Genomic DNA, 23839 nt, shown 5'->3' on the forward strand with positions numbered 1-23839 from the left:
ATTGTAGAGTGGTGAGATCTTAATGGTCATAGCCTCTCACCTGCTGAAAACTCTTGCGTACATTTTTGTAGATCCCTTTTATGCCTCATATTTTACATCTAAGACAACGGTGTGAGAAGACCTTGAATATATTACGCGTCTTGTCGAATACCTTTTGGGGTGCGGATCGTATCGCCCTACTCAGACTGTACAAAGCGTTAATACTATCAAGTATAGATTACGCTTGTGCAGTTTATGGCACTCCAACTTAAGGCGTTTGGATACAGTGCATCATGCGGCTTTACGTATAAGTTGTGGCCCATTCCGCGCTTCACCAGTAGAGAGTTTATATGTCATTTGTCACCAATCATCACTCGATTTACGTAGCATGCAGTTGTCTTTGACCTATTACTATCGTGTGAAGTCCTGCAAATCTCATCCTTTAAAGCAAGATGTCCTTCCATCAAACTTGAAACAATTGTATGACGCTAGACCTTCACACGTCCGTCCATTTCATGCTCGCGTGCGCTCACTCATACGAACATTTGACATTTGTGAGGTACCAACTCAATCTGTAGATCACCTTCTCATACCACCATGGATCATCGCACAATATAAGTTTTATTCCCCTTTCGTGATTTACAGTAAATCAAATTTTGCACCCATCATTTATCAACAACTATTTACTTCTCATAGTCACCAATATTCTGAGGATATGCCTATATTTACTGACGGATCAAAGTCTGCTGGATATGTAGGTTGTGGTGTCATCATCGCTGATGACACGTATAGTTACAAGAGCCCAGATATTTGTTCCGTCTTCACTGCAGAAGCTGTGGCCATCCTTTTGGCATTGCGGTTGATTTCATCTCGCTCTGAACGAAAGTATTTATATACTCTGATAGTATGAGCGTTTTGAAGCAGTTAGAAAATTTTCGAAGCAATAGTCGTCCAATTTTATGCTTCATTCATCATTTGTTAATCACCCTTCACAAGAAAGGATTTGACATTTTATGATTTGACATACCGAATCACGTCGGTATACCAAGAAATGAGTTAGCTGATTCTGCAGCACTATCTGCCACTACAGCCTTAACAATTTCTGTACCGTTCTCAGATATTAAATTACATATTCGGCAGATTATCTCATCCCTTTGGCAACAACATTGGGATCTTCAAACTCAAAATAAACTATATTAGGCTATCTGTCCTCTTCTACTTGACGAAGGTTTATAAGCCTATTTTGAGCACACAAGCCTGAAAATTTATGTAATTGCAATAACCAACCAATCAATAAACTATATAATATAAAATCTAATCTCGATCCTTTACCTGTATTGCGTCGACGTAAAGCAGATGTAAAGCTTACGCGTCTCAGAATCGGCCTCACTCGACTCACCCATCTTCATCTGTTGTTTGGAGAACCTCCTCCCAAATGCGACACTAATTAACGTTTTACTAACGCTTCATCACATTTTAACCATTTGTCCCTGTTTCAACCAACATCGTATTACCTTTTTTAATAGCACTATTTTATGTATGATGGATTTGTTATTTGAAATCCATCATCCTAACATTTTCGCATTTCTGCGAGCTATTGGTATTTTATATTGTATATAGCTGGTTTTATCTCATTTTATTCACTCTTATTTATTATCCATGTTCAGTTTTACCTATTTCATGTATTTTATATAACTACGCCTTTTATTGGAATTCATTGACTTTTAAATATATTCGTGTCACTATTGACGGTTTTATTACCTTTATGTATGTTATAAAAATAAAATTGTAGTATGCATTTTACATTTTAAGCTGCATTACCGTACTGTTTGGCGCAGCATATCCTCTTTTTTATCTTCATTAAGCTCTAGATTTAATCAATCAGTCAATAAAAGAACCGTTTCATAAGAGATTAATGATTTAGAGATTAATACTGTTGTGTTTAATTCTAAGCTTTTATTCATTTTTTATAACTTTATAATTATAGTAATTATACTTTATATGTTCTATTTGACAAATAAGAGGCTGTTTTGTGCAATTATCTTTTTATGCTTTTTGGAGAAATCGCATTATATTTTCATTTTAATCCGCATCCTAAAACGTTTCTCAGTCAAATTGGTAAGTCGTGTCTCCTATTATATTTCAGCAACTTTTCATTTCTCATCGTCATCAGTTTTCTCAATACGTCCCATGTATTTACAGATGGCTCAAAATCTCTAGGACATGTCGGATCAAATTAAGCCTGGAGTCTCAACAGGCAGGGTATAAAGAATTAATAAAAGATGTATGCTGTACAACGTTTTTTCACCTAAGAAATTTAAAAAATGAGTAAAAAACGTAAAACAATCTATGGAAAAGTGAGTAAAAAACCTAAAATTCTTAAACCAATGTATAAAAATATGTAAAAGGGCAAAAAGGGATATTTTTTACAGCCCAATCATATAACTCCCGCGGTGTCATGATTTGATAATTATAATAACATTGAAGGCTGGAACGTGCAGCGTGTCCTTTGATGGTACCCGCAACACCATCACATGGACTTTTTCCATGGGCCGTAGGAAAGAAATGCCACTCGGCTGTGAGACCAAAGTCTATATCATGATTGCACAAATTTATGAAGTTCTTTCGATTTTTGTATCTTGTTTTGTACTGTGAAGCTGCAAGTACAAAATATGTTTTATGTTGTTGTTAAAATGTGAAGTTATAAACTGCAACAATTGGGTCTGAAAAAGGTGAACAGTGACAGTATCACGCTTGAGAAATTCAGAAATAGCAACAAAGGAAACATGATCCAATTTAAGTGTTTCTAAATTCATATCGTGAATGACAAAAGCGTGAATAGTACACTGGGAATTTTTCCAATGGTATCTTTGGACTGCATCCTGCAATAAAAAAGAATAATTTTCAGTAAAATCACATATCACTATGCAGTCATTATCATCAAGCTCTAGTATGTGTGTAATTCCAGGGCAATAATCACAATTGAAAAAAAAAGCATTCTGAAAGAGGAGGATTGCAGACCATTCTTGCGAAACACTCTTTGTATGTTTTAAATGATAATTCTTCATAGGGAGTTAAATGCTGTAATTTGCTGCTAGCTAGCATAAGTTTTATTTTTTCATGAATAAATCAGACACAGACACAATGGGCTCCACTCGCATCAGCAAGCACACAATTTTTCGGACTCAAATCACAGAACTTGGAGAATCCAACTCCAACTTTGGAACTTTTATCTTTACACCCTTGAAAAATTTCTTTAAGATTTCCTAAAACCAGACGCTTTTGTTTCGGTATTTTTAATCCTGATTCAATCATTGTGACAAAATCTTTTTTTCCAGACAAACGACTCACTTCATCACTGTTGTAATATGCAATGATATTATTGATTGTGCTGTCAGTAAGAGTTTTTCCAGGTCTAGGATTTGGACTTCTTAAAACACCCTGGCTAGCAGTTTAGAATTTTGTGCTATATGAAATGTGACATTAAATTCTTCCTGAATTTTACGAATACTCCAGGTTTTAGACAATATTGTTAGCAATTGGAGTTTGAGTCTGTTTCTTGAAAATTTTCTTTCAGCCGTGAAATCATAATCGATTAATCAGACATTGTTGCAGAATTCATGCGTTTTCGATTAATGTAATTGTCTCTTACAACTTTTCCAATTTTCTTAATTTTTTTTCTCTCACTAAATTGCCCAAAACCTTATCTTTTCGGTTTTACAGGAGATTCACTTAAAACGCGTAATGTATTGCTCAAATTTCCCAATTCTGCCTCTTTATCATTCCATATTTCCTTCTGAGCATCCTCTTCTGAATCACTTTCACTGAACAACCTAGGGTTTTTCTCTGTTTCATTTATTTCACTGAACATTTATAACTGAGAAATCTGGCAATTTCGAGAGAGATATTCGGCAAGAAGAATATATTTTTTGTTGCATAGATAAATTTGGGTATTTTTTAATCATACAAGGTGGTACTTTTCTCAAATTCTTTTTGACATAGGTGTGGTCATTTTTAACCAGATGATTAACGCACAAAATTTGACTTTAAAAATCCATTTTGTGAAATGAAACTTTTCATTACAGAAAGTGGTAAAATTATATTAAACAGCAAAATTAGCCTTAAGTTTGCAAAATTCTAATCTAAATGTCATAAATCTAAAGAGTTTTTTGAAAATTCTAATTGGTTATGAAAAATAAATGAATAAAAAATAAACGTGCAAAAACAAAGAAAAAGAAGCACACAGAACAAAAGTGTCAGGATGCTTGCATTTTAAATTCAAACACTTAACTATTCTTTAGCACGCAAATGATAATTTTTTATAATCAAAACATAATAAGAATTCAAATTTACAAAATATAATCTACAAAATATAATTTTATTTCATTAAATGCATTGGTCTTTTATTTTTTTCCCCATTCAGAAATGCTTAAAAATACTTGCTTTTATTTAATAAAGAAACTTCATTGTTATTTTTAAAAGATCTATAAATTTGTTACAAAGCTAGTAAATGTTAATGACTTACAATAACTTAGGACTACAATATCTTATATTTTGAGAAAAAAAAAAGAAAAACTCAGAACTTTATTTTAATTTTAAAAATTCTGAAAATGCTATGAGAAATTCATAAAAATGAGAAAGTTGAAAAAAAGGATGTTTTTATAATTGTTTATTCAAAAGATTTATTATATGTATATTGATTAGAAATTGTGGTGATCATGTTAAATTAGTCTTTAGTTGTCCCAAATTGTGTTTCAGATCTTTTGATTTGCTACAAAATGTGTGTATTATATTATTAAATATTAAACTCAAATTATTTCTGTCAAGAAAAGAAAGAAATATTTGTTGTGTGCATCGCACAGCATAACATTTTTAATTATACAGTATTTCACTTGTGTTAATTCTTTATACCCTTCCTGTTGAGACTCCAGGCTATAAATTTGTAAATGCGTAGAAGAATGTTGCAGTAAAAAAATATTTTTTTTCGTAACTTTTTGAGACCACATGTTTTGAGATATTTCAGGTCAAATCAGATCACTTTCAATGTTTGACCTACCCTGAGAAGGTCATATAAGGCAGTGTTCCCCAACCTTTTTATCATCTCAGACCTGTCAACGTTTGATAATTTCACCGCGGCTGCCCACAGGGGGGGAGGGGCGTTGATTGTTTATATTTTATATTATTTTGATTTATTAATTTTAATTTAATTGTATTTAAGCATGCCTTCAAAATAAAATACAGTTACTCCAAAAAACAATATATTGTAATTGAACATTTTAACTTACTAGAACGTTAAATCAATGAGAACCCTGAGCTTGTTTCTTTGCAATGAGACGGTTCCATCTGGGGGTAATCGGAGACAGTGATACATTACAAACATTGAAAAATTAATGTCACTACCTTCGGGGTCTTCTTTTTTTTATAAATAAATAAAGTTTTAATGGAACACAGATATTTTTAATTTGGGGTATAAACCTAGGAATTTAAATTCAGTTTCAATAAAATGGGCGGCCCGGTACCATTTGATCCACGGACCGGGGGTTGGGGAACACTGATATAAGGTATCAAATGAAAGCACTATATTTTAGCTTTGCAATGGTTTTTGAAATTTTTTTCTGATGCAATTAGAAAAAAAATTACTGCCATTTATATGTATGCAAGTTAGTCGTTTTTTATGAAAATTTTATTTTTTCGAATGTCCATAATTTGGACAATTTTGAAATTAAAAATCCAAAAATTGGTAGAATTGCTTACTTTATAATGAATGTTTATTCCACCGAATTTCATTAAAATCGGAGGAGGGTCGGTCCGAAAGTGATTGATCTGACGTGGAATGACTCTTTGCTGACTTTCTTACTTTAAATTTTCTTTTTTAAGCCTTCATATTTCTTGATTTATTTTTTAAACAGTATTAGAGTCATCAGATTGTAACTGGACAAATTACTGATTACTGAAGTGTTCTTTTTTATTACTTTTGAAGCCTTTTTTAATCCAAAAAAAGCGTTCATAATAAATTAATAAAAAATATTAATTTATTTTGCATGCATTTTTAAATCTTTTTATAAGTATTGAATTTGAAGTTTAAATAGGAAAATTGATTACGAATAGAGAAAAATTTAATCACGCGATAAAATGAATACTATTTCATTTAGATAATAGCTGAAAACAATTGTCAAAATGAAAAGAACAAATTTTAATTTATTTTCAAAATTTTTTTAAAAATATTAACTTAGACGCATTTTGCTTTTTTGTATCCATGGCAAAAGATACAAATAAAAGAAACCTCAGAGATATTAACTGGCTGTATTAGAAATAGGAGGTTGTAGCATAAATATTTTATGAAGCTAAAAACATTTTTTTAATTATGTATTTTTATTAAACCGTTTTCTTTGGGTTTTATTATATCTGTTCGCATATTTATTATATCTTAATTACGCATTCGAAATTATTCGAATCGTGATTTTCCATTTTTACTTAATAGGGAATTTTTGGCTTAAATGTTTAAAAAACAATCAGTTGTAATACTCATTGGTATGTTAAGTATATTGTAAATTAAGCAATCTGACAATAACATACATTTCAAAATTACTTTTCACTTCCTTTTTAGCCACTTGTCTGCACAAATATGTCAGAAAACTTAAGTTTTTGTTAGCATGGCACAACGTTTTTAGCAAATATCTGAAATCCAGTCTGTGTATTTAATTAAAAAATGACTAAAAACCAGAAGCAAACTGTGTGGAGATTTTTAAAAATATTTGGAATCGATGTCGAAATTGAAAATTCCACTTCTTGCCGCAGACTTAAATCATATGGTTTTATTGTTTTCATAACTGCTTGTTTCAGTTATAACCTGTTCACATTGGGGTATGTAACGTTTAATGATCCTTCGGTATTAAGATATTCTCTTTTTGCTTTGGGAATGAGATTCTTAGTTGTTGTATTGTGGTTTCTCATGAGAAAGGGAGCATTGCGCATTCATAACTTATTAATCAAAATCCACAGGTTTAACTTAAACAGTTTTGAGTACAACAAAGCAAGATTTAACCATACTAAAATTCTCTTCTTAATCAGCTTATTTGCTGCCATCCAACTAATTTTGGATATAATTGCATTAATTGTAACTCCATTAAGTGAGTTATATTACTGGACATTTGGAGTACAATTTAAAACAAAGCTAATTTACGTATCAATTGCATTTTTTCAATATATTGCAGAAATTAATTTTACCTACGGGTTTCCAGTTGTAGTCAACTTGGCATTGTGCACTTTGTACAATTATTGCTCCGATCTGCTCCTGACGTATGAAAAAAGATTAGTTCAGGTGTATGATAAAATGCCTTGCATGAATTTCTTGATTTTATTCTCTGAAATTGTTTATTTCATTGAAGTAGTCAACAAAGTACTGTCAGTGCCTTCTTGTTTAATGTGCATTATTTTGTTTTTGAATTTGTGCTCAAGTGTAGCTTGGACTCTGTTAAAATTCAACGAATTCTTTATCAACATAAAAATTAAATTGTGTTTAAATTTTGCCATCGGCATTATTTCGTTTACTCTGTTATTTTTTACGGCAGCTGAAGTACATTCGACGTATGAAAAAGTAAAACAGCGTTTTTATGTAATGTATGAGAAAGCCGTGCGAAATAGATTGCATGACAGATATATATTAAGGTATTTAAAGACCATAATGAAAAAAGAATTAGCAGATATGTCTGGAGCTGAAATTTTCTTTTTTAAAAGGGAGCATCTGCTGACGATGTTTGGGGCCTTACTGACCTATGGTCTGCTGTTTTATAGCTTTATGAACTGAAGTTTATGAATTTATTAATGCTTTTTAATTTTCAGTTATAATGTTTGATGTGATTATCTCAATCACGCACATTTTATGTATATTTATTCATAAATAGTCAGTATCGTAACTGTAATTGTCACTTATGAATCGTTATACTTCGTTTATAACGGCTATGAAAAGGATGAAGGGAAAAAAAAAGACTCAAACTAAGAGGAACGAGTTGTCACTTTTGAAAATGGATTATTTCTTTAGAGTCTTGCGAGTTGGGGAAACGAGCAATATTCCGATCTTTGGAGCCCTCTCCTTACACTTTAAATTGAATGCAATGCAAATTTTCCAAACGATTCAATTAATGATTTTGATATGACATCATGATCCCATTCTTGTTGCTTGAAATAAAAAAGTTCGAGATATAAATATATGCATCATGTTGTGATTCATGTAAATAAATTTATTTTTCCTTTCTTTATTAATGTTTTCTCGTAAAATTGATTTTATGATGATCCCCTTTAAAGTCTTTTATCTGAGATATAGCAATTTTACCTTTAAATTTTTAATGTGTTTTGTTAAGTTAAAGAGATTTTATGTATGATTTCTATACATTGCTCATCCTGACGCGGTAGATCGATAACTACATTTGCTCTACAACTCATTTGTATGACAGTGTATTTATTTACTCGAGAATAAGCAAAATGTATTTGAAAGCGCTAATATGACTATAATCATAAATTTATAAATGTAAATAGATCCTATAATTATCATCAAAAAACTTCATAAAATCAATAAAAAAATAACTTACTAAAAATTACAACGAATAAAAACTCCCTGATTCTGTAATAAAGAAATAAATAGATATTATCCTTCGCATAAGACTTCTTTTACAGGAAAACAATGGAGTAAAAACATTTCGAAAATTTACCATTATTGTAGAAAAACCACTTAACAATGATTGCCAAGTCATTTTGACTGGTTTTTAATTTCGATTAGAAAAACAATGATCTACATAATGACACAATTTCTTAGAATTTTGTGACTTTTATGATTATCTTTATTGCTGATATTTACTAATAACTTGTTATATAACTGAAAATAATAACAAATTTCTTTATACATTAGTTATTCTTTCTCAATGTAGTCATTTTGACTACTTTTGGGCATAGGTATTTCAGTCCTTCTAGTGCTAACATGTATGAAAAAAAATCTTTTCCCATACATGATGTTCACACTGCCGGACAAATGAACTGTTGCAAAAATGCGCCGTTCCTATAAATGAGTTGTCGCGCGAATAATCCGATTTTAAATTTATTCTTCCATTAATTAATATGAATATTGAGCCAATAATTGTTGTGGTTAAAATAACAACTCAGTTGTCTTCCTTACCATTTCTTGTAGACGGAAAACTCATTGTCTACGACATTAGAATTATTTGTACATTTTGTGACATGAATACAATCGAGAAAAAACTTCAACACGCTGTCAAACAACAACAAAACAATGTCGACAAATCGTCGGCAAAAATATCATGTCGAACAAACGATGTGAAAAACAATGTCTTTGAAGTTTATACCAGTGAAATTTCGTATTCATTTTTGATGCGAAATTCAGACCTATAATGTAATTCTGTTTTTTTTTCTTCAAATAGTAGTAAAGTTAAGTCATGCAAGAGATATTCGCAGCTATACAGCGCCTACCATTTGGTCTATAAAAATTATCCTTTTTTCTTTTATACCAAATGGTAGGCGTTGTATATCCGCGAATATTTCTTGCATGATTTAACTTTACTACTATTTGAAGAAAAAAAACGGAAATACACTATTGATCTGAATTTCGTATCAAATATGTACACGAAATTTCACAGGTATAAACTTCAAAGACATTGTTTTTCACACATCAATTTAGCTTTATGTTAAAAACAGAATCGTGTTTATAAACCGTGTTGTAAGTGCGGTATTGCCATGAATAAGTCTTGCACCAAAAACAAAATTCAACACCTCGAGGACATTAGTTTACAAACATCAATTTAGCTTTAAATTACAAATAAAATCGTTTTTTATAAACGCAATTGTAATTTTGGCACAGCCCTGTATGGCTCTTACGTCGACAGTTGCTAAATTACTAAATTTTCTGAGATCAATTTGAAAACACCGGAAATACATTACTGCTCTGAATTTCTTACCAAAGAATAATTCAATATCAATACAAAATTCAACACATCAAGGACATTGAATTTCACACATCAATTTAGCTTTAAGTTACAAATAAAATCGTTTTTATAAACGCAATCGTGATTATGACCCAGACATGAATGGCTCTTGCGTTCAATAGTTGCTAAATCACTAAATATTTTCAGATCAATTTGAAAACACCGGAAATACATTACTGCTCTGAATTATTATCAAAGAATAATTCAATATTAATACAAAATTCAACACCTCAAGGACATTGGTTTTTATACATCAATTTAACTTTATCAATAATACAATTTACAAATAAAATTGTTCTTTGTGAAGACAACTATAATTGTGGCATAGCCATGAATGGCTCTTGCGCCAATAGCTGCTAAATTACTAAATTTTCTGAGGTCAATTTGAAAACACCGGAAATACATTACTGCTCTGAATTTCTTATCAAAGAATAATTCAATATTAATACAAAATTCAACACCTCAAGAATATAGGTTTTCATACATCAATTTAACTTTATCAATAATACAATTTACAAATAAAATCGTTTTTTGTAAAGACAATTGTAATTGTGGCATAGCCATGAATGGCTCTTGCGCCGACAGCTGCTAAATTACTAAATTTTCTGAGATCAATTTGAAAACACCGGAAATACATTACTGCTCTGAATTCAGTATCAAATCAATGGAAACAAATATTCTTTTTATAACTTCTATCACACTGTCTCTGTGTAAGTTAATATTGATTGAAGTCATTGAATGTATATTTTGGTTGAATCGGGACATCACCTGAATGAATATTTTTTTTTAGAGTATACACAAAGCAGCTTTCATAACGGTGCTAAATCAATAAATGCTTTCAGAAATCATAAAATATTAATTTGGGCTTCGAGCTGTGGTGAATACCCTTTTCTCATACACCTGCTCATTACACGCATTTTTTTCCCCAGACGCTGTTGATCAGTTTAGTCATTGATTAGTTAGGTATTCTTCAAGCTTCTTCTTTTTTTTATCGACAACGCTATGGATTTGTTTCGCTTTACGAAAAGTGTTAAGTTGCACGAAATTTAATGAAAATACCAAAATCAAAATAAATTGTGCGTACTGCAGGCAAGCTATATGGGAATAAATTATAAACCATCGAGTTTGTTAATGGTTGAGATGGTTTTTAAATTTATGTTTGAAAATGTCTATCAATAGGTATGTAATGAATACAATTTGTGTCTAGATTTTGTACTAAGTTAATTGCTCATTCGTCTTTTGATGTGTTTATTTTTATTAAATCTGTTATATATAAAAAAAATGTCAATGATGGTTGAAGTCGTTGACGTATCCTTCCATGATGGATACATCAATGACTAAAATCATTGGCTTTTTTTTTTATCTGTGATGATTTCGTTTCGCTTAAAAATGGTTATACTTAAACTGCTCAGTATTTTATAAAAATACTAGGTATAAAATAAATCGTATTATTAGTTGCAAATTATTGGAAATAAATTATAAGCTAATCGAATTTGTTAGCGTCGAGAATGTCCTGAAATTTTTGTTTGAGAATATCTCTAAATAGGTAGGTATTGAAAATAATTTGTATAAATTTATAACGCAAGATTTTATTTTATGTAGATTACAGTTATTAAAATATTTCCTTTTTTTTTCAATGTGTTACTGATAATAAGAAAACGAACTTCCATTTTAATATTTTATCCAATTCCTAATCTACGCTTTCTTAATTGATTTACTTCATTTTAAAGTTGTACAGAATCATGTGGAAATTCAATAAATTTAGTAAAAAATCCCTTGAAAAAATATCAGGTATACCAAACTCAAGGATTTCGTAGAAAGAAACATGAAAAACACGTTGTAATTTTAATTAGCTTCGTTTTTAACAACTAATATGCTGTATACTTAAAAAAAGCTCTTAAGTATTGTCAGCAGTAGAAGTTAAAGCTTTTTCGATAAACTTTTTCCTGTTATACGTTTGAATTACATTAAATCTGGCGTTACTTAAAAGAAGGTTCTAACCTAAACAATTATATAGCTTTTACTTGAATAAAATAAATATATACTTTTAGATATGGTGTTATTCAAAAAGTTACTAAGAATTTTCCCCTAAACCCATACAACGACTAACATTAAGAATTGTTATAAGGTTATGAATATATTATAATAAGAAATACTTTTTTGATCGTCGTGTTACTTCCAGGCTTGGCTTTGCAAATATGCAATTCCTCAAAACGTTTGTCGAACACTGCCGTAGAGAAACTCCGATTTGAGTTTTACGAATCCTTACAATCATTTTCGGCGACGATTCTAAAAAAAACATCGTCAACTCACAAGGATATTATTTTTTGTTCTAATTATTCTTATTATTTTTTTAAAATTTTATCAATTACCTTATGCACCAAGCGTTCGTTTAATAGTGCAATATTTTATATTTTCAAATCATGAAAGCAATACCATAATAAGTTCTAATTTTGTTTAATTGTTTATCTAGTTGTGTACCACAGTAATAAATATGTAAATGCAATTATAAAATAGTCCTTTTTGCAGGGCTGCCAACTTTCTAGGCTTTTGGGGAAAATTTCTTTTTGCGGCAGCTAAGTTTAAGCTTAAATTTATTATTCTTTGTTAAGTTTGACTTAATTTCCACTCCACTGTTGTGAATGATACAAACGTTTTTTCCAACTGTCTTGAGGTGAGAAGCTTTTAAAATGTTGGAAAAAGTACCAAAAATTATGAAAACTACATTTTTTTAACTGTCTACTTTTCTATCATTTTTTTGCTCTAAAAAGCTTAGTAATTGACAGTCCTACTTATTGGAATCTCACAAAATTTTCTTCTAATAGTTTAATAGAAAAGCCCAGAATTTTTTGGCTTTTTCGAATAAAAACTCTTCAATTAGAAACCAAAGTGATTTCCTTATATTTATTTATTATTACTTCTCAAAATATTATTGGAAAAACTGCGACTTTTACACCTATAGGAAACTGAGGTGATTATCTTTAAATATATTCTATTATTTGGACGCATACTTTAAAATCAGTATATAGTAATTAAATGATTAATATTACAACTAAATATCACTTTTAGAATAGCAAATTCACCTCTTGTAAGAAGTACAACATCACTCATAAAAATAGCACCAAGGAACCTTCAAAATGCGTAAGTATAGTTATTTCTGTTAGTAATTTAACTTGCCGTGTTAGTAATTAACTAATCTATGAAAAGTTCCCTGAGTGGTTTCAGAAAAATAATCAAACAGAATGCATCTTACTGGTGTCATTTATTTTGTAGGATTTAAGTTTGTTTTAACATTTGAATTTTGAGATTTTATTTTATTCTATTTATGCCTAAAAAATATTTTACCCATAAAATCTATAAAAACATTTACGTGTATAACTTATTAGGTTATGCTGAAAAATACCTTTTTAACTCAGTATTTTAATAGCGTGGAAAGAGTTCTACGTAGGTAAGATGAAAATTTTCTAACCCTTAATAGAAATGACCTGAGCATGCAATACGATTGGCTGACTAGCTATTGAAGATTAAATTGGAATCTAACCCCGCATCGCATTTTCATTTCAAGAATATATGCAAAATAATGCATTTTTTATTCTATTTAAAGAACACCCCTCATATGTTCACAGGGGGTTAACCTTCTTTAGGTAAACATTGGGAGTCACGACCCTGGGTGATCAGTCCTCCCTTCGTTTTCCTCTCCGTTTCCACTTGCTTTTCCCTTTCTCTTCGCCCTTAACGTGGTTGAAAAATTTACTGGTGAGAGCTTTTTATCTGTATTTGATTATCATCCTGTTGTATGAGACCCTGATGAGAAGAGAGCGCTCACGTGTTCACCGTGCGTGGAGACTTGTGTCCCTGTAAAAGGAATCTTGGTAGTTGAGGTGCATCCTGGTACCCCTACACACTGCTTTTGATCTTGCTTCAAGTAAACGGGAGGTGCACGTTTGCCTGTTTGCACTAATCGGTTAGTTACATATGTCATCTGTTGGCTATAGGGTCAAGCCTAGCCAACAGTCACTTACTCGTTAAGAGTGGAGGCTGTTTCTGGAGCGGGCGTTTAGCTATTGGTCAACATAGGTGCTTAAGTAACAGATTGATATCATGATCAATGTGCTGCTTTCATCTCCTTAATTGGACTACCTTGTGAGTGGTGCCATTGGTAGTGGAAGTAATTTAAAACTTCTATACTAAAGCAAAAACAGCGGAACACCTCTTACGCCGAATGGTTATGGTCAATATTTTCCGATAAAGCTGAATAATCCTACTGAACCTGATTCATCATTTACCAAAGTGCCTCCCTTCTTAATGCACAAGGCTTTTCGCTCTCTCGTGTGCGTGTAAAAAGTTACGATCACGCGACTTCATAATAGAGGTCTCAACAAAAGAAACCGATATTTTGTCCAAATGTAATACCATATGCCCTTTTGAAGTAAGTCATACTCCATAAAACCCTCAACTCCTCTCGGGGTGTCATATCTGAATTCGAATTTTTAATTGATAGATATAAAATAAATGATGGCGATGTTAAACCTATCAGAATCACGATTCTGATAGGTTTAACATCGCCCAGCTTGGCGATCACAACGTGGCGATAATCAAGGGGCACCCTTAAATATAGTCTACCCGCAATATGTTACCGCCAATGATTTGAATTGAGCTCCTCATCAATTTGGAAGCGCGCTCCCTAGCCACCTCTTCAGTTCAGAAAAAAGATGCAAGTCCGTCGGTGCTTGGATAAGACTATATAATAGGTGTTCAAAATATGTCACTGAACTTGCTCAGTGAGCTGTTGGGTTACACGAACATTGTGTGAACTGGTATTGTCATGTGTAAAAAGTATTCTTTAAGTCAGCATGCCTTTCCTTTCTTTTCGAATAATATCTCTGTAATCGTTTTAAAGTTTCCCAATAACAATCTACAGTAATTGTTGTCCTTGCCTACATAAATTTTATAATAAACACACCATCTTTGTCCCCAAAAACAATTGCCATAACCTTACGGTGGTTGAAGGTTTGTTTGGAGAATTTGTGTGTGGCTATTGTTTTGATAGTGTACATAGATCTTGAAACGTCAGGAAATTTAATCGAAGATTCATTTATGATGAACCTGCGAATTTCTTTAACCACTTGGTCAGCTGTAACAACAGACTTGCGTCCTTGATCCCTTTTATCATCCACATCAGTTCGGACATCTTTTAACTTTCGACACCAATCATGAACAACACCATCACTATTAAAGCTGTCATCATACATTCGACTCATTCTTCGATGAATTTCTGCTACACTCATCCCTTCTGCCTGCAAGAAACGAGTAACACTTCGAAATTCACACTTAGCTTCAGCATCAATAGAGATAGCCATATTTCCGTAACTGCAGTTTAACAAGAAATGGCGTGTTGAATTCTGGCGGTGATAAAGCGTGTAGAAGAGGATATGAGCAGTCGTCTACTACGCCCATCAGCCGTTTGTGGTATGCCTTGCATTCCTGCTACGCGATGTGGGTGTGTAATATCAGTAACAGAGAATAATTCGATTGTTTTTAACATCTGATTACCATATACATCTGAAGATTTGTGTGTTTTGTCAAAATGTGTTGTCATTGCTGCTAACTATGGCAATACTTTGTGTTATCATAATTAGCAACATTTTTGAAATGTTATGTAAGATGCCCTTTTACCGTTTCATAAACTGAATTGTGACAAATAATCAAATCCCTTATTAACAATTCATTATTATTATTTTTTATTAAATTCATCATTTAAAATGTGGTCCTTATTTAAAGTTTATTTATTTATATTAGTAGTAGATTTGAATATTCATTTATAATATAGAAATCCCCATCATCTTCTCGACCTTTATTTTGATTTAACATTTCAAACTTTAATAAAATGCATTTTTAACAATAAAAGGGGAGCGGGTAACTTCCTATTTGTTTCAAAATTGAATTACATTATTTGATTTCTTGAGAAAATGTTTTTCGAAGCAAATCTATTATTGAAACAGAAACCAAAATCCTCGTTAAATGAAATAATGGCCAGATTTAACATTTACTTCCAAACGTTAAAGATGGTTGCACCCCTGGAAAAAAAATAGAAGCTCTTATAGATTCTTTAAAATTTATTTATTGTTTTGTTACTATACGATTTATTATTTCTTTTTTAGCCTGTGTCGCGCTCCAAAAACCTTACAGGAAAAATGCTTTTTATTTTTGATATGCCTGCTGTGTGTCATACTCGTAGTTTTCATTGTTACGTTATGGATTATAAGCAGTCGATGGAAAAGTAAGTGATATATTATAATTTAAAAGATTTTCTTTTACTTAAGTCAAAAAATAGTTACAGGATCCCATGGAAGGTTTTGACAAAACGTCTAATGGACTAAAATTTAGAGTGGGCTTTAAAAGAATAATGAGAGTATATGCGGAATAAAACATTCTATACTAGCTCCGTAGTAAAATTGCTGGTACCCTTTGTGAAAATATCGAATCGATTTTTAAAAAAGGCTGCACGATCTGTTACCTCTGTTTTAACTCTATCTGTACCTTTCTTGGACATAAAAATTTGTATTCGACGGTTCATCGCACGAAGTTGGATTTCTAAACACCGAAGAGCCATTACATTATGACCACCCTGCTAATAACATGTAGAACCACCTTTAACCTTCAAAACTGCTAGCATCCGCCGTGGCATTGATTCTACAAGATGCTGATAGGTAGTTTGAGGTATCTGGTACCAAGCGCTCACCAACTGGTCCTGCAATTCCCACACATTGCGAGGGGATAGCATGGCAGAACGAATTTGGTTTTCCAAGTAGGACCACAAATGCTCTATTGGATTAAGGTCAGGTGAATTTGGGGGCCAAGACATGACTTGAAATTCACTGGAATGTTCCTCGACGATTCGACCCTTATGACATGGTGCATTATCCTGTTGGTAAACACCATCCCCCGCAGGAAAAACTGTTGCCATGAATGGGTGAACCTGGTCTGCAACTATGCTCAAGTAGCTTACAGACGTCAGGGATTGTTCTATGAGGATTATGGGCCGCATGAAAACATTGTTCCTGGACGAGAAACCATGAAAACCTGGGCGAGCCCATTGCTATAGATGGAGGGTGGTCATTATGTAATGGCTCTTCGGTGTATAAATAGCTTAAATGTTTTAAAAACGCTCCTAAATATCAAAAGTTTCTAATGAATGCAGGGAAGTCGGAATTTCTACAAGTTTTATAAACTTTTTGTTAGCTACGTATGTTACAAGCACTATGTTAATTTTTACGTATCTCTAATTTTATTTTTACATATCTGTATCAATTGTGCTGTATTGGAGTTCAATGAATTGTTTTAGAGTCAAATTTTCTAAATATTTGTTATGGAATTTAGATATTTACAACACTAAATAAGTCAGAAAATGCATTTGGGTATGTGTCTTCCACTCAAAGCATTAAAACTAGAAACTCTCCATTTAATAAGAATACTGAAGCTGCGAAATTATTCCGAAGCCAATATATTTATTATTAAAAAATGTTATTGGCATTAAATGTCACAGGCATACAGAAAAACAAATATTTTGTGAATGTTCCCCCCAAATTTTTTATTTATTTTTTCTGACTACATCAATAAAATTATTACATAACCGTCCATAACTAAGGATATGTTTGAACTTAATATTATTATTTTGTTGCCCTTACTGATATAAGTTTCGATTGTTCCAAATGAAGTAAAGTGCTGTTTTTTTCAAACGATGTTAGAATTATCAAAAAAAAATCTGTATTTAAACGTAAGTAGTCTGTATTTAACTTGTGTATCACTAAATCTTTCAAATCAATATCAAAGCTATAATTAAGATTGCGTGTTACATTATTTTTAGAGGAATATGCAGACAGTTATTTTTTATAGCTTCGTTTTCTTTACTGTTTTGGCTAAATCATTATATATTGTGCATCTTTAAGCATAATATGCTTTACCCATTAAAAATGAATGCAAGGTGAGTTTACTGAACCACTCGAATATTGATTGGTTATAAATGTTGCTAGGTTGATATTATTTAAACATTCTTTTTCTTAACCCTTTAATATTGAACGCAACGTTTGACATTTAAAATCTAATGGATTTCGTTTTAAGTTGCGTTGGTTTTTACCATCAAATGAAATTCGTTTTTGATTTTAATTGCGCTTTAAATCTATCTTAATGTTTTTGGTCATGGAATGGTTGTCATTGAACTTGAAATTTTATTTTGAAAAAAATGCCTTAATCATAATGTATTTTAAGCGAAACTGTCTATTTTTTATAAAATAAATTTGAAGTTTCTTATTATTATCATATTGCGCGACTCATAAGTTTTTGTTTTATTTCTAAGAAGTACAAAAATAAATAGTAATAATAGTGTTAGAAATTTTAGATTACTAGATTTACTTATCAATTACCAACAAACAAATATAAGGTAAAATAAATATTTCAGTTTATGATTGTAAAATTGTATGAGAGCAAACTTAATATTTTACTCGTATTTAATTATGTACGATTTTATGTCTGAACTCAAAGTTAAAGATCGTAATCAAGAGGTATCTTCCAAGATCGTAAATCTTCCTGAAAATTTTATACTTTTTGTGTATTTCGCCATAGCTGGAGAACTGTTAAAGCGGATCAAAAAAATTTTTGCACGCATTTATAAAATTTGTTCATCCAAAGATAATTCAATGGGAAAAATAGCTTTTAGTAAATATTTATTATTTTAATTTATAAATTTTTGTAAATTTTTGTATTGTAAGATGTGCAATTTCTTGCGCGATTTTATAGAATGTAATTTTACGTGGCAAAATACAAAATTTGAGCGAAATCGGTGTAATAGTTCCTGAGAAAAAAAACTTTAAAAACAAGTCTTCGCTAAAATTCGATTTCTCAAGGAACTATTTGTTCGATTTCGCTCAAAGTTTGTATTTTACCATTTAAAATTGCCTTCCTTAAAATGATGTAAAAATTTGTATGTCTTGCAGTTCAAAATATTTTCAACAATTATTAAATAAAGTAATAAATATTTACTGAAAATTATATTTATCTTTGGATAAACGAATTTTATAATTGTATGCAAAAATGTTTCATTTCGCTAAAAAAGTTCTCGAGTGAAAAATACGCAAAAAGGGAAGAAAAAAAAATATTAAGAGGTCCAAGCTTTGAAGCGCTCTCCTGACCAGTATTCCAAATTGGTCAGGAGACCATATTTTGCACCCAATGGGGCCATATTTTCCAAATTGAGGCTACATTCCAAACTTTTGGGAGTCATAAATCCGAATCCACCGAAAAAGAGGTATATTTATTTAGAGAAAGTACATCTTTGTGTGTGATTTAGTTACTTAAAATATCGTCTGCACAAATTAATTAGCATATTTGAGATTACCCCCTCTGACCATTAATATCAAAAGTTATTCAGACTGGTCCGTTTTTTATTTTAGCCTTCCTCTGCGCTTTTACTATCCAACAATGAAAAGAGATAAAGCAGTAATGATAAAAAATGCAAAGTTCCTTACTTCTTGGTCTGGGTACTAAATTACACATGTAACTGGGTGTGATGTAAAATACCTTTTAAGCAAAATCTTTATTCTGTTTTAGTGTTATTTATTTTATTTGTTGCATTCATTGTAATTTTAATCTCCAAGACACTCTGTCGAAAATCAAGTTTACACATGTTGAAGATGACTACGTGTGCGAAACTGATGCTTGCAAAGAAACTGGTAAGTTAAAATAGTGAAACAATATTTCTATTTAAAATTGTGTAAATAGTGTGTTTGCCTTTTTTCTAGAAATTTTGTAAGATTACAATTATTCTTGTGAGAACTCCTTTGCGAAGTACATAATCACGTGACTCCTCAACGATTTTCTGTGTGTTGAACCCTTTTTCCATTTTTTTTCCCTTTAAGGTGCTATCACGATCTGCAATAGCGAGATGTTCTCTGTAACCTAGACCCTGTTTTTTTTATTTTTTTTTTTAAAAAAAACCATAGCTTCACCTGTTATGAAATCACTACAATACAGAGATGCCAACTTGCTCCGGACGGCAAATATATATTTTAAAGTGGTAGTTTATCAATTGTGATTCTTGGTTTAATAAATTCAATTTAGTATATTTTAATCCACCACTATTTCTAAATAATTTGCAGGCTTATCTAATTCACCACTCTAAAGTACATTTGTCATGCTATATTTTTTAAAAAGCAAGCAAAAGTAGTCAAATATTTGCAAAATATTCTCTGTAGTTATTTACCGTTCATTTAATTCTTTTGGCTAATTAATTAAAAATACGCACGCAACGGTGAAAGATAATCGAGAGACAGTGTCCTCCCCAAAACAAATATCACAAGATTTCTGTCTTAGACTCCGTTGCAATAGTTACAAGCTTCTTGTGTCGTAAACAGTCCGTTTCGGTGAGTCTTGAGCAATCTATGACTGGTTAAAAGTTGGTTGACGTAAAACTCGCCAAAGTGTCTTCTAGTGTCGATTTGCGAAAGATTCTCCTGACTGGTTTGTCTTTATCTGTCGAAGTACATCTCACATTTCATTCTTCGAAGTATTTGAAAATTTCAAATGGTACTTTCAGTGTTGTAGCTTATTTTGCGTCCAAATCGACTTCTTCATTCGCTTTTTCAGCTACGTAGGCTTTTACCCAGTACTATTCGATACCTAGTACTGTAGATGTTTTCTGATGGGTATAGTTTGGTTCCAAATTGATAGAATTTTAGGTTCTCTTGAGTTGCTGCATATCTTGTATTTTTTTGATCTATATCTTCTAAGACTTTTAATAGCGTGACATTTTCTCCCTAGAACGCAATTGCTTCGTCGTTCCGTTTGAATTGTTCGATTTTTTTCACCGTCGCTATTTAAGTATGTTGCTCCTACATTGTTTTCAATATTAGAATCAGCAATGAAGTATGCGATTCCTCTATTTGTTAACTTTTCTATTATTCATTTAATAAATTTTCATTATTTTCTATGTTTCATATTTTTTCATTGTTTTTATTCATTTTAATTTCATACGATAGAAGAAAGAGTAGTAAAATGATATTTGCCAATAACTGATGGCAACACCGGGTTCGAATCCCATCTATGGCTAGTCGATACGAATTCCGCACCGACCGCAGTGCTGACGTAAAATATCCTCGGTGGTAGACGGATCATGGGTTAGAGTTCCCCAGCCGTCCGGCTAACCGTGGGAAGTTTTCATGGTTTTCCTCTCCATGTAATGCAAATGCAGTTTAGCTCCCTCAAACAGTCCTCCATGAAAGCAAAATGTTTCCTAATACTTGATTTCCTTGTCTTCTGCATTGGGTTCAAAATTACAAGCCTCCGGAGATGAACATTGGTAGTCATAAACCCAATATTGGGTCGGCTGTGTTCAACGACGGTTATAAAATAGCTGACAGCGAGACGCGGAGGCTCAGGGGATAGAGCGTTCGCCTTCCAATTATGTGAACCGAATTCAAATCCCAGCGATGACTGGTAGATACGAATTGTTCGAGATGAAATTTACATACGGTTAATTAAATAATCTCAGAGTTTTTTAAAACAAAAAAGAATTGCGAATTTGTGTTAAAATTCTTATGTTATAGTGACAGTTATTTACTTGTTTGCATATTTGAGGTCACCCCCTTGAAGCGATTCCGCACCGAAATCTTATTGACTTTCTTAAAGACAATGAAAGCTTCTCCTTGATTTAAACCATGGTATTATATTAACCAAGTTCTTTTGCTTTTGTACAAGAACATAAAACTAACAATCTGAGGTCACCCCTTTAAACCATTAAGATTGAATCACAGTACGTGAAAATTGATCATTAAATCAAAAATTATTCAGGGTGTTTCCTTTTGTCTCACACTGTACACTATTTTTTTAATAATAATATGGGGGAAATAACTTTTGTTATGAGAGAAAATAACAACGTTAAAGCCAGAAAAAGCAAACAAGAACTAACGCTAAGAGAGCTATGATGTATACGTATAATAGAATTTTACATTAACCGGAAGATTAATTTGAATTTAATTGATTTGTTGATCACGTTTTGGACGTCTTTTTTTTTTGCTTGTTGTTATGCCTTTTAATTGTCCTTTTATATTCATTGTTGTATACCACCTTGATCAAAAAGTTCCCGGAATAACCCCCCGGGTGGCGCTACATTCCCTCTAAATCTTAGCGTCATAGCTTGACGTTTGCAAAAGTTACGTAGCCAAGAGTACATCTATATCTCTGTGTGTGTTGGCGATTTTTTTACAATTTTAGAAATGGTTTAAATTTGCAACAACGAACTAGCATTAAATTTTGCTTAAAAAACGGATTTAATGGTGCGCTAACGTTGGAAAAGTGTTTCGGCAACGATTCTCTAATGAAAACGGTCGTTTACCAGTGGCACGAGCGGTTCAAAAGTGGTCGTGAGTCAATCGAAGATGATGAACGCAGTGGCAGACCATCGACACCGAAAACCGGCGAAAACATTGATAAAGTAAAAGAAATGTTGGTCAATAACCGCAAATTAACCATCAGAGAGATAGCGGAGGGCTTGAACATTGCCTATGGATCCGTCCAAGACATTTTGGTTAATGATTTGGGTTTCCGTCGTGTAGCAGCAAAGTTGGTGCCAAAAGACCTCAATTTCATGCAAAAAAAGAGACCGTGTTGACGTCGCAAAAGACATGATTTGCGAGGCTGAATCCGATCCCACATTCATCAAAAGGATCATTACTGGAGACGAGACGTGGGTTTATGAGTACGACACACAATCCAGACATCAGGCAAGTGAATGGCGTTCATCAAAGTAAAAATCGCAGGAAGCACTGATGGACATACCGAAAACCGAATATAATTTTTTTTTCGAGGATTGAATCAAGCGCTGGCATAAGTGTGTTGCAGTCGATGGGGATTACTTTGAAGGGGACAATATAGATTTAGATGAATAAACTTGTATTTTTAATTTTCTGAATAAATTCCGGGAACTTTTTTATCAAGGTGGTGGATACGTTGTCTGAATCTACATCAAATGTGAATTATACAATTCAATTTTCTTTTAGCTGATAACTTAATTGGAAACTTGGATGCAAGTGCAGATCCATGTGTTGACTTCTATCAGTACGCGTGTGGTGGATGGATTGAAAAGAATCCTATACCTGACAACAAAGAGTATAGTGAATCGTACGACACTGCGAGAGGTGAAGTGCGAGAAAGAATCAAAAGTATGCCCATTATATATTTTGTATACGTCTGCTAAACTTATATATTTTTTTAACTAATTACTGATTAACTAATATTACTTGTGGAGATTTGGTGTGGTATGAAGATTGACTTAACCCATACTTAATTTTCAAAAAATAAACACTGAAAGGGTTTACTAAAAATAGTTACGACTTGAAGCTCATGTTATTGGGTAAGTTAATAAATTAAATTGTGTCTTTACCCTGGGCATTCCCGCTTGACCTACTAATATTTAACACTGTACTCCCATAAATCATTTTTCGAATCACGATTGCTCGAAAAGAAATTGAACTATTGAATGGAAAGACGATGAATATGTAAACAGAAAACGGATCTCAAATCGTCGCTTTGAAACTAAACCTCAGTAACTCAAAAAAAAAAAAAAAAAAAAAAAAAAAAGAGATATTTAGGTCATTTTGTGTAAAAAAACCCACCCGTTTAGAGAAACAACGTGTTATCTTCATAGTTCCATAAAATTAATTTAGAGAGCAGATAAATCGTTATTGCATTGGCGCGATTCGCAATCTTAGCTTTAAGCAGGGATGAGATTCTTCCGCGGATTCGCGGATTTCCGCTTTTCTTCAGATTTTTCCATTTTTCCCGCTAATTTCCGCTGAAATTTTTATTTTGCCCAA

General features: G+C 32.1%; 1 protein-coding gene across 1 annotated transcript in view; it reads left to right on the forward strand.

Moving 5' to 3' along the window:
- The first annotated feature begins 10263 nt into the window (after positions 1–10263).
- LOC107457497 (neprilysin-1) overlaps positions 10264–23839 on the forward strand; it is a 51316-nt gene continuing 37740 nt past the window's right edge. Inside the window, exons 1-5 of the mRNA XM_087151358.1 lie at positions 10264–11150; positions 13041–13112; positions 16133–16251; positions 19625–19699; positions 23024–23185. Of these exons, the coding sequence (XP_087007484.1) occupies positions 11137–11150; positions 13041–13112; positions 16133–16251; positions 19625–19699; positions 23024–23185 (442 nt within the window). The 5' untranslated portion in view covers positions 10264–11136. The remainder of the gene's footprint in view (positions 11151–13040; positions 13113–16132; positions 16252–19624; positions 19700–23023; positions 23186–23839) is intronic.

Source organism: Parasteatoda tepidariorum, chromosome 9, assembly GCF_982258835.1.
Source record: "Parasteatoda tepidariorum strain Cologne lab strain chromosome 9, Ptep-v5.0, whole genome shotgun sequence".
NCBI lineage: Eukaryota > Metazoa > Arthropoda > Arachnida > Araneae > Theridiidae > Parasteatoda > Parasteatoda tepidariorum.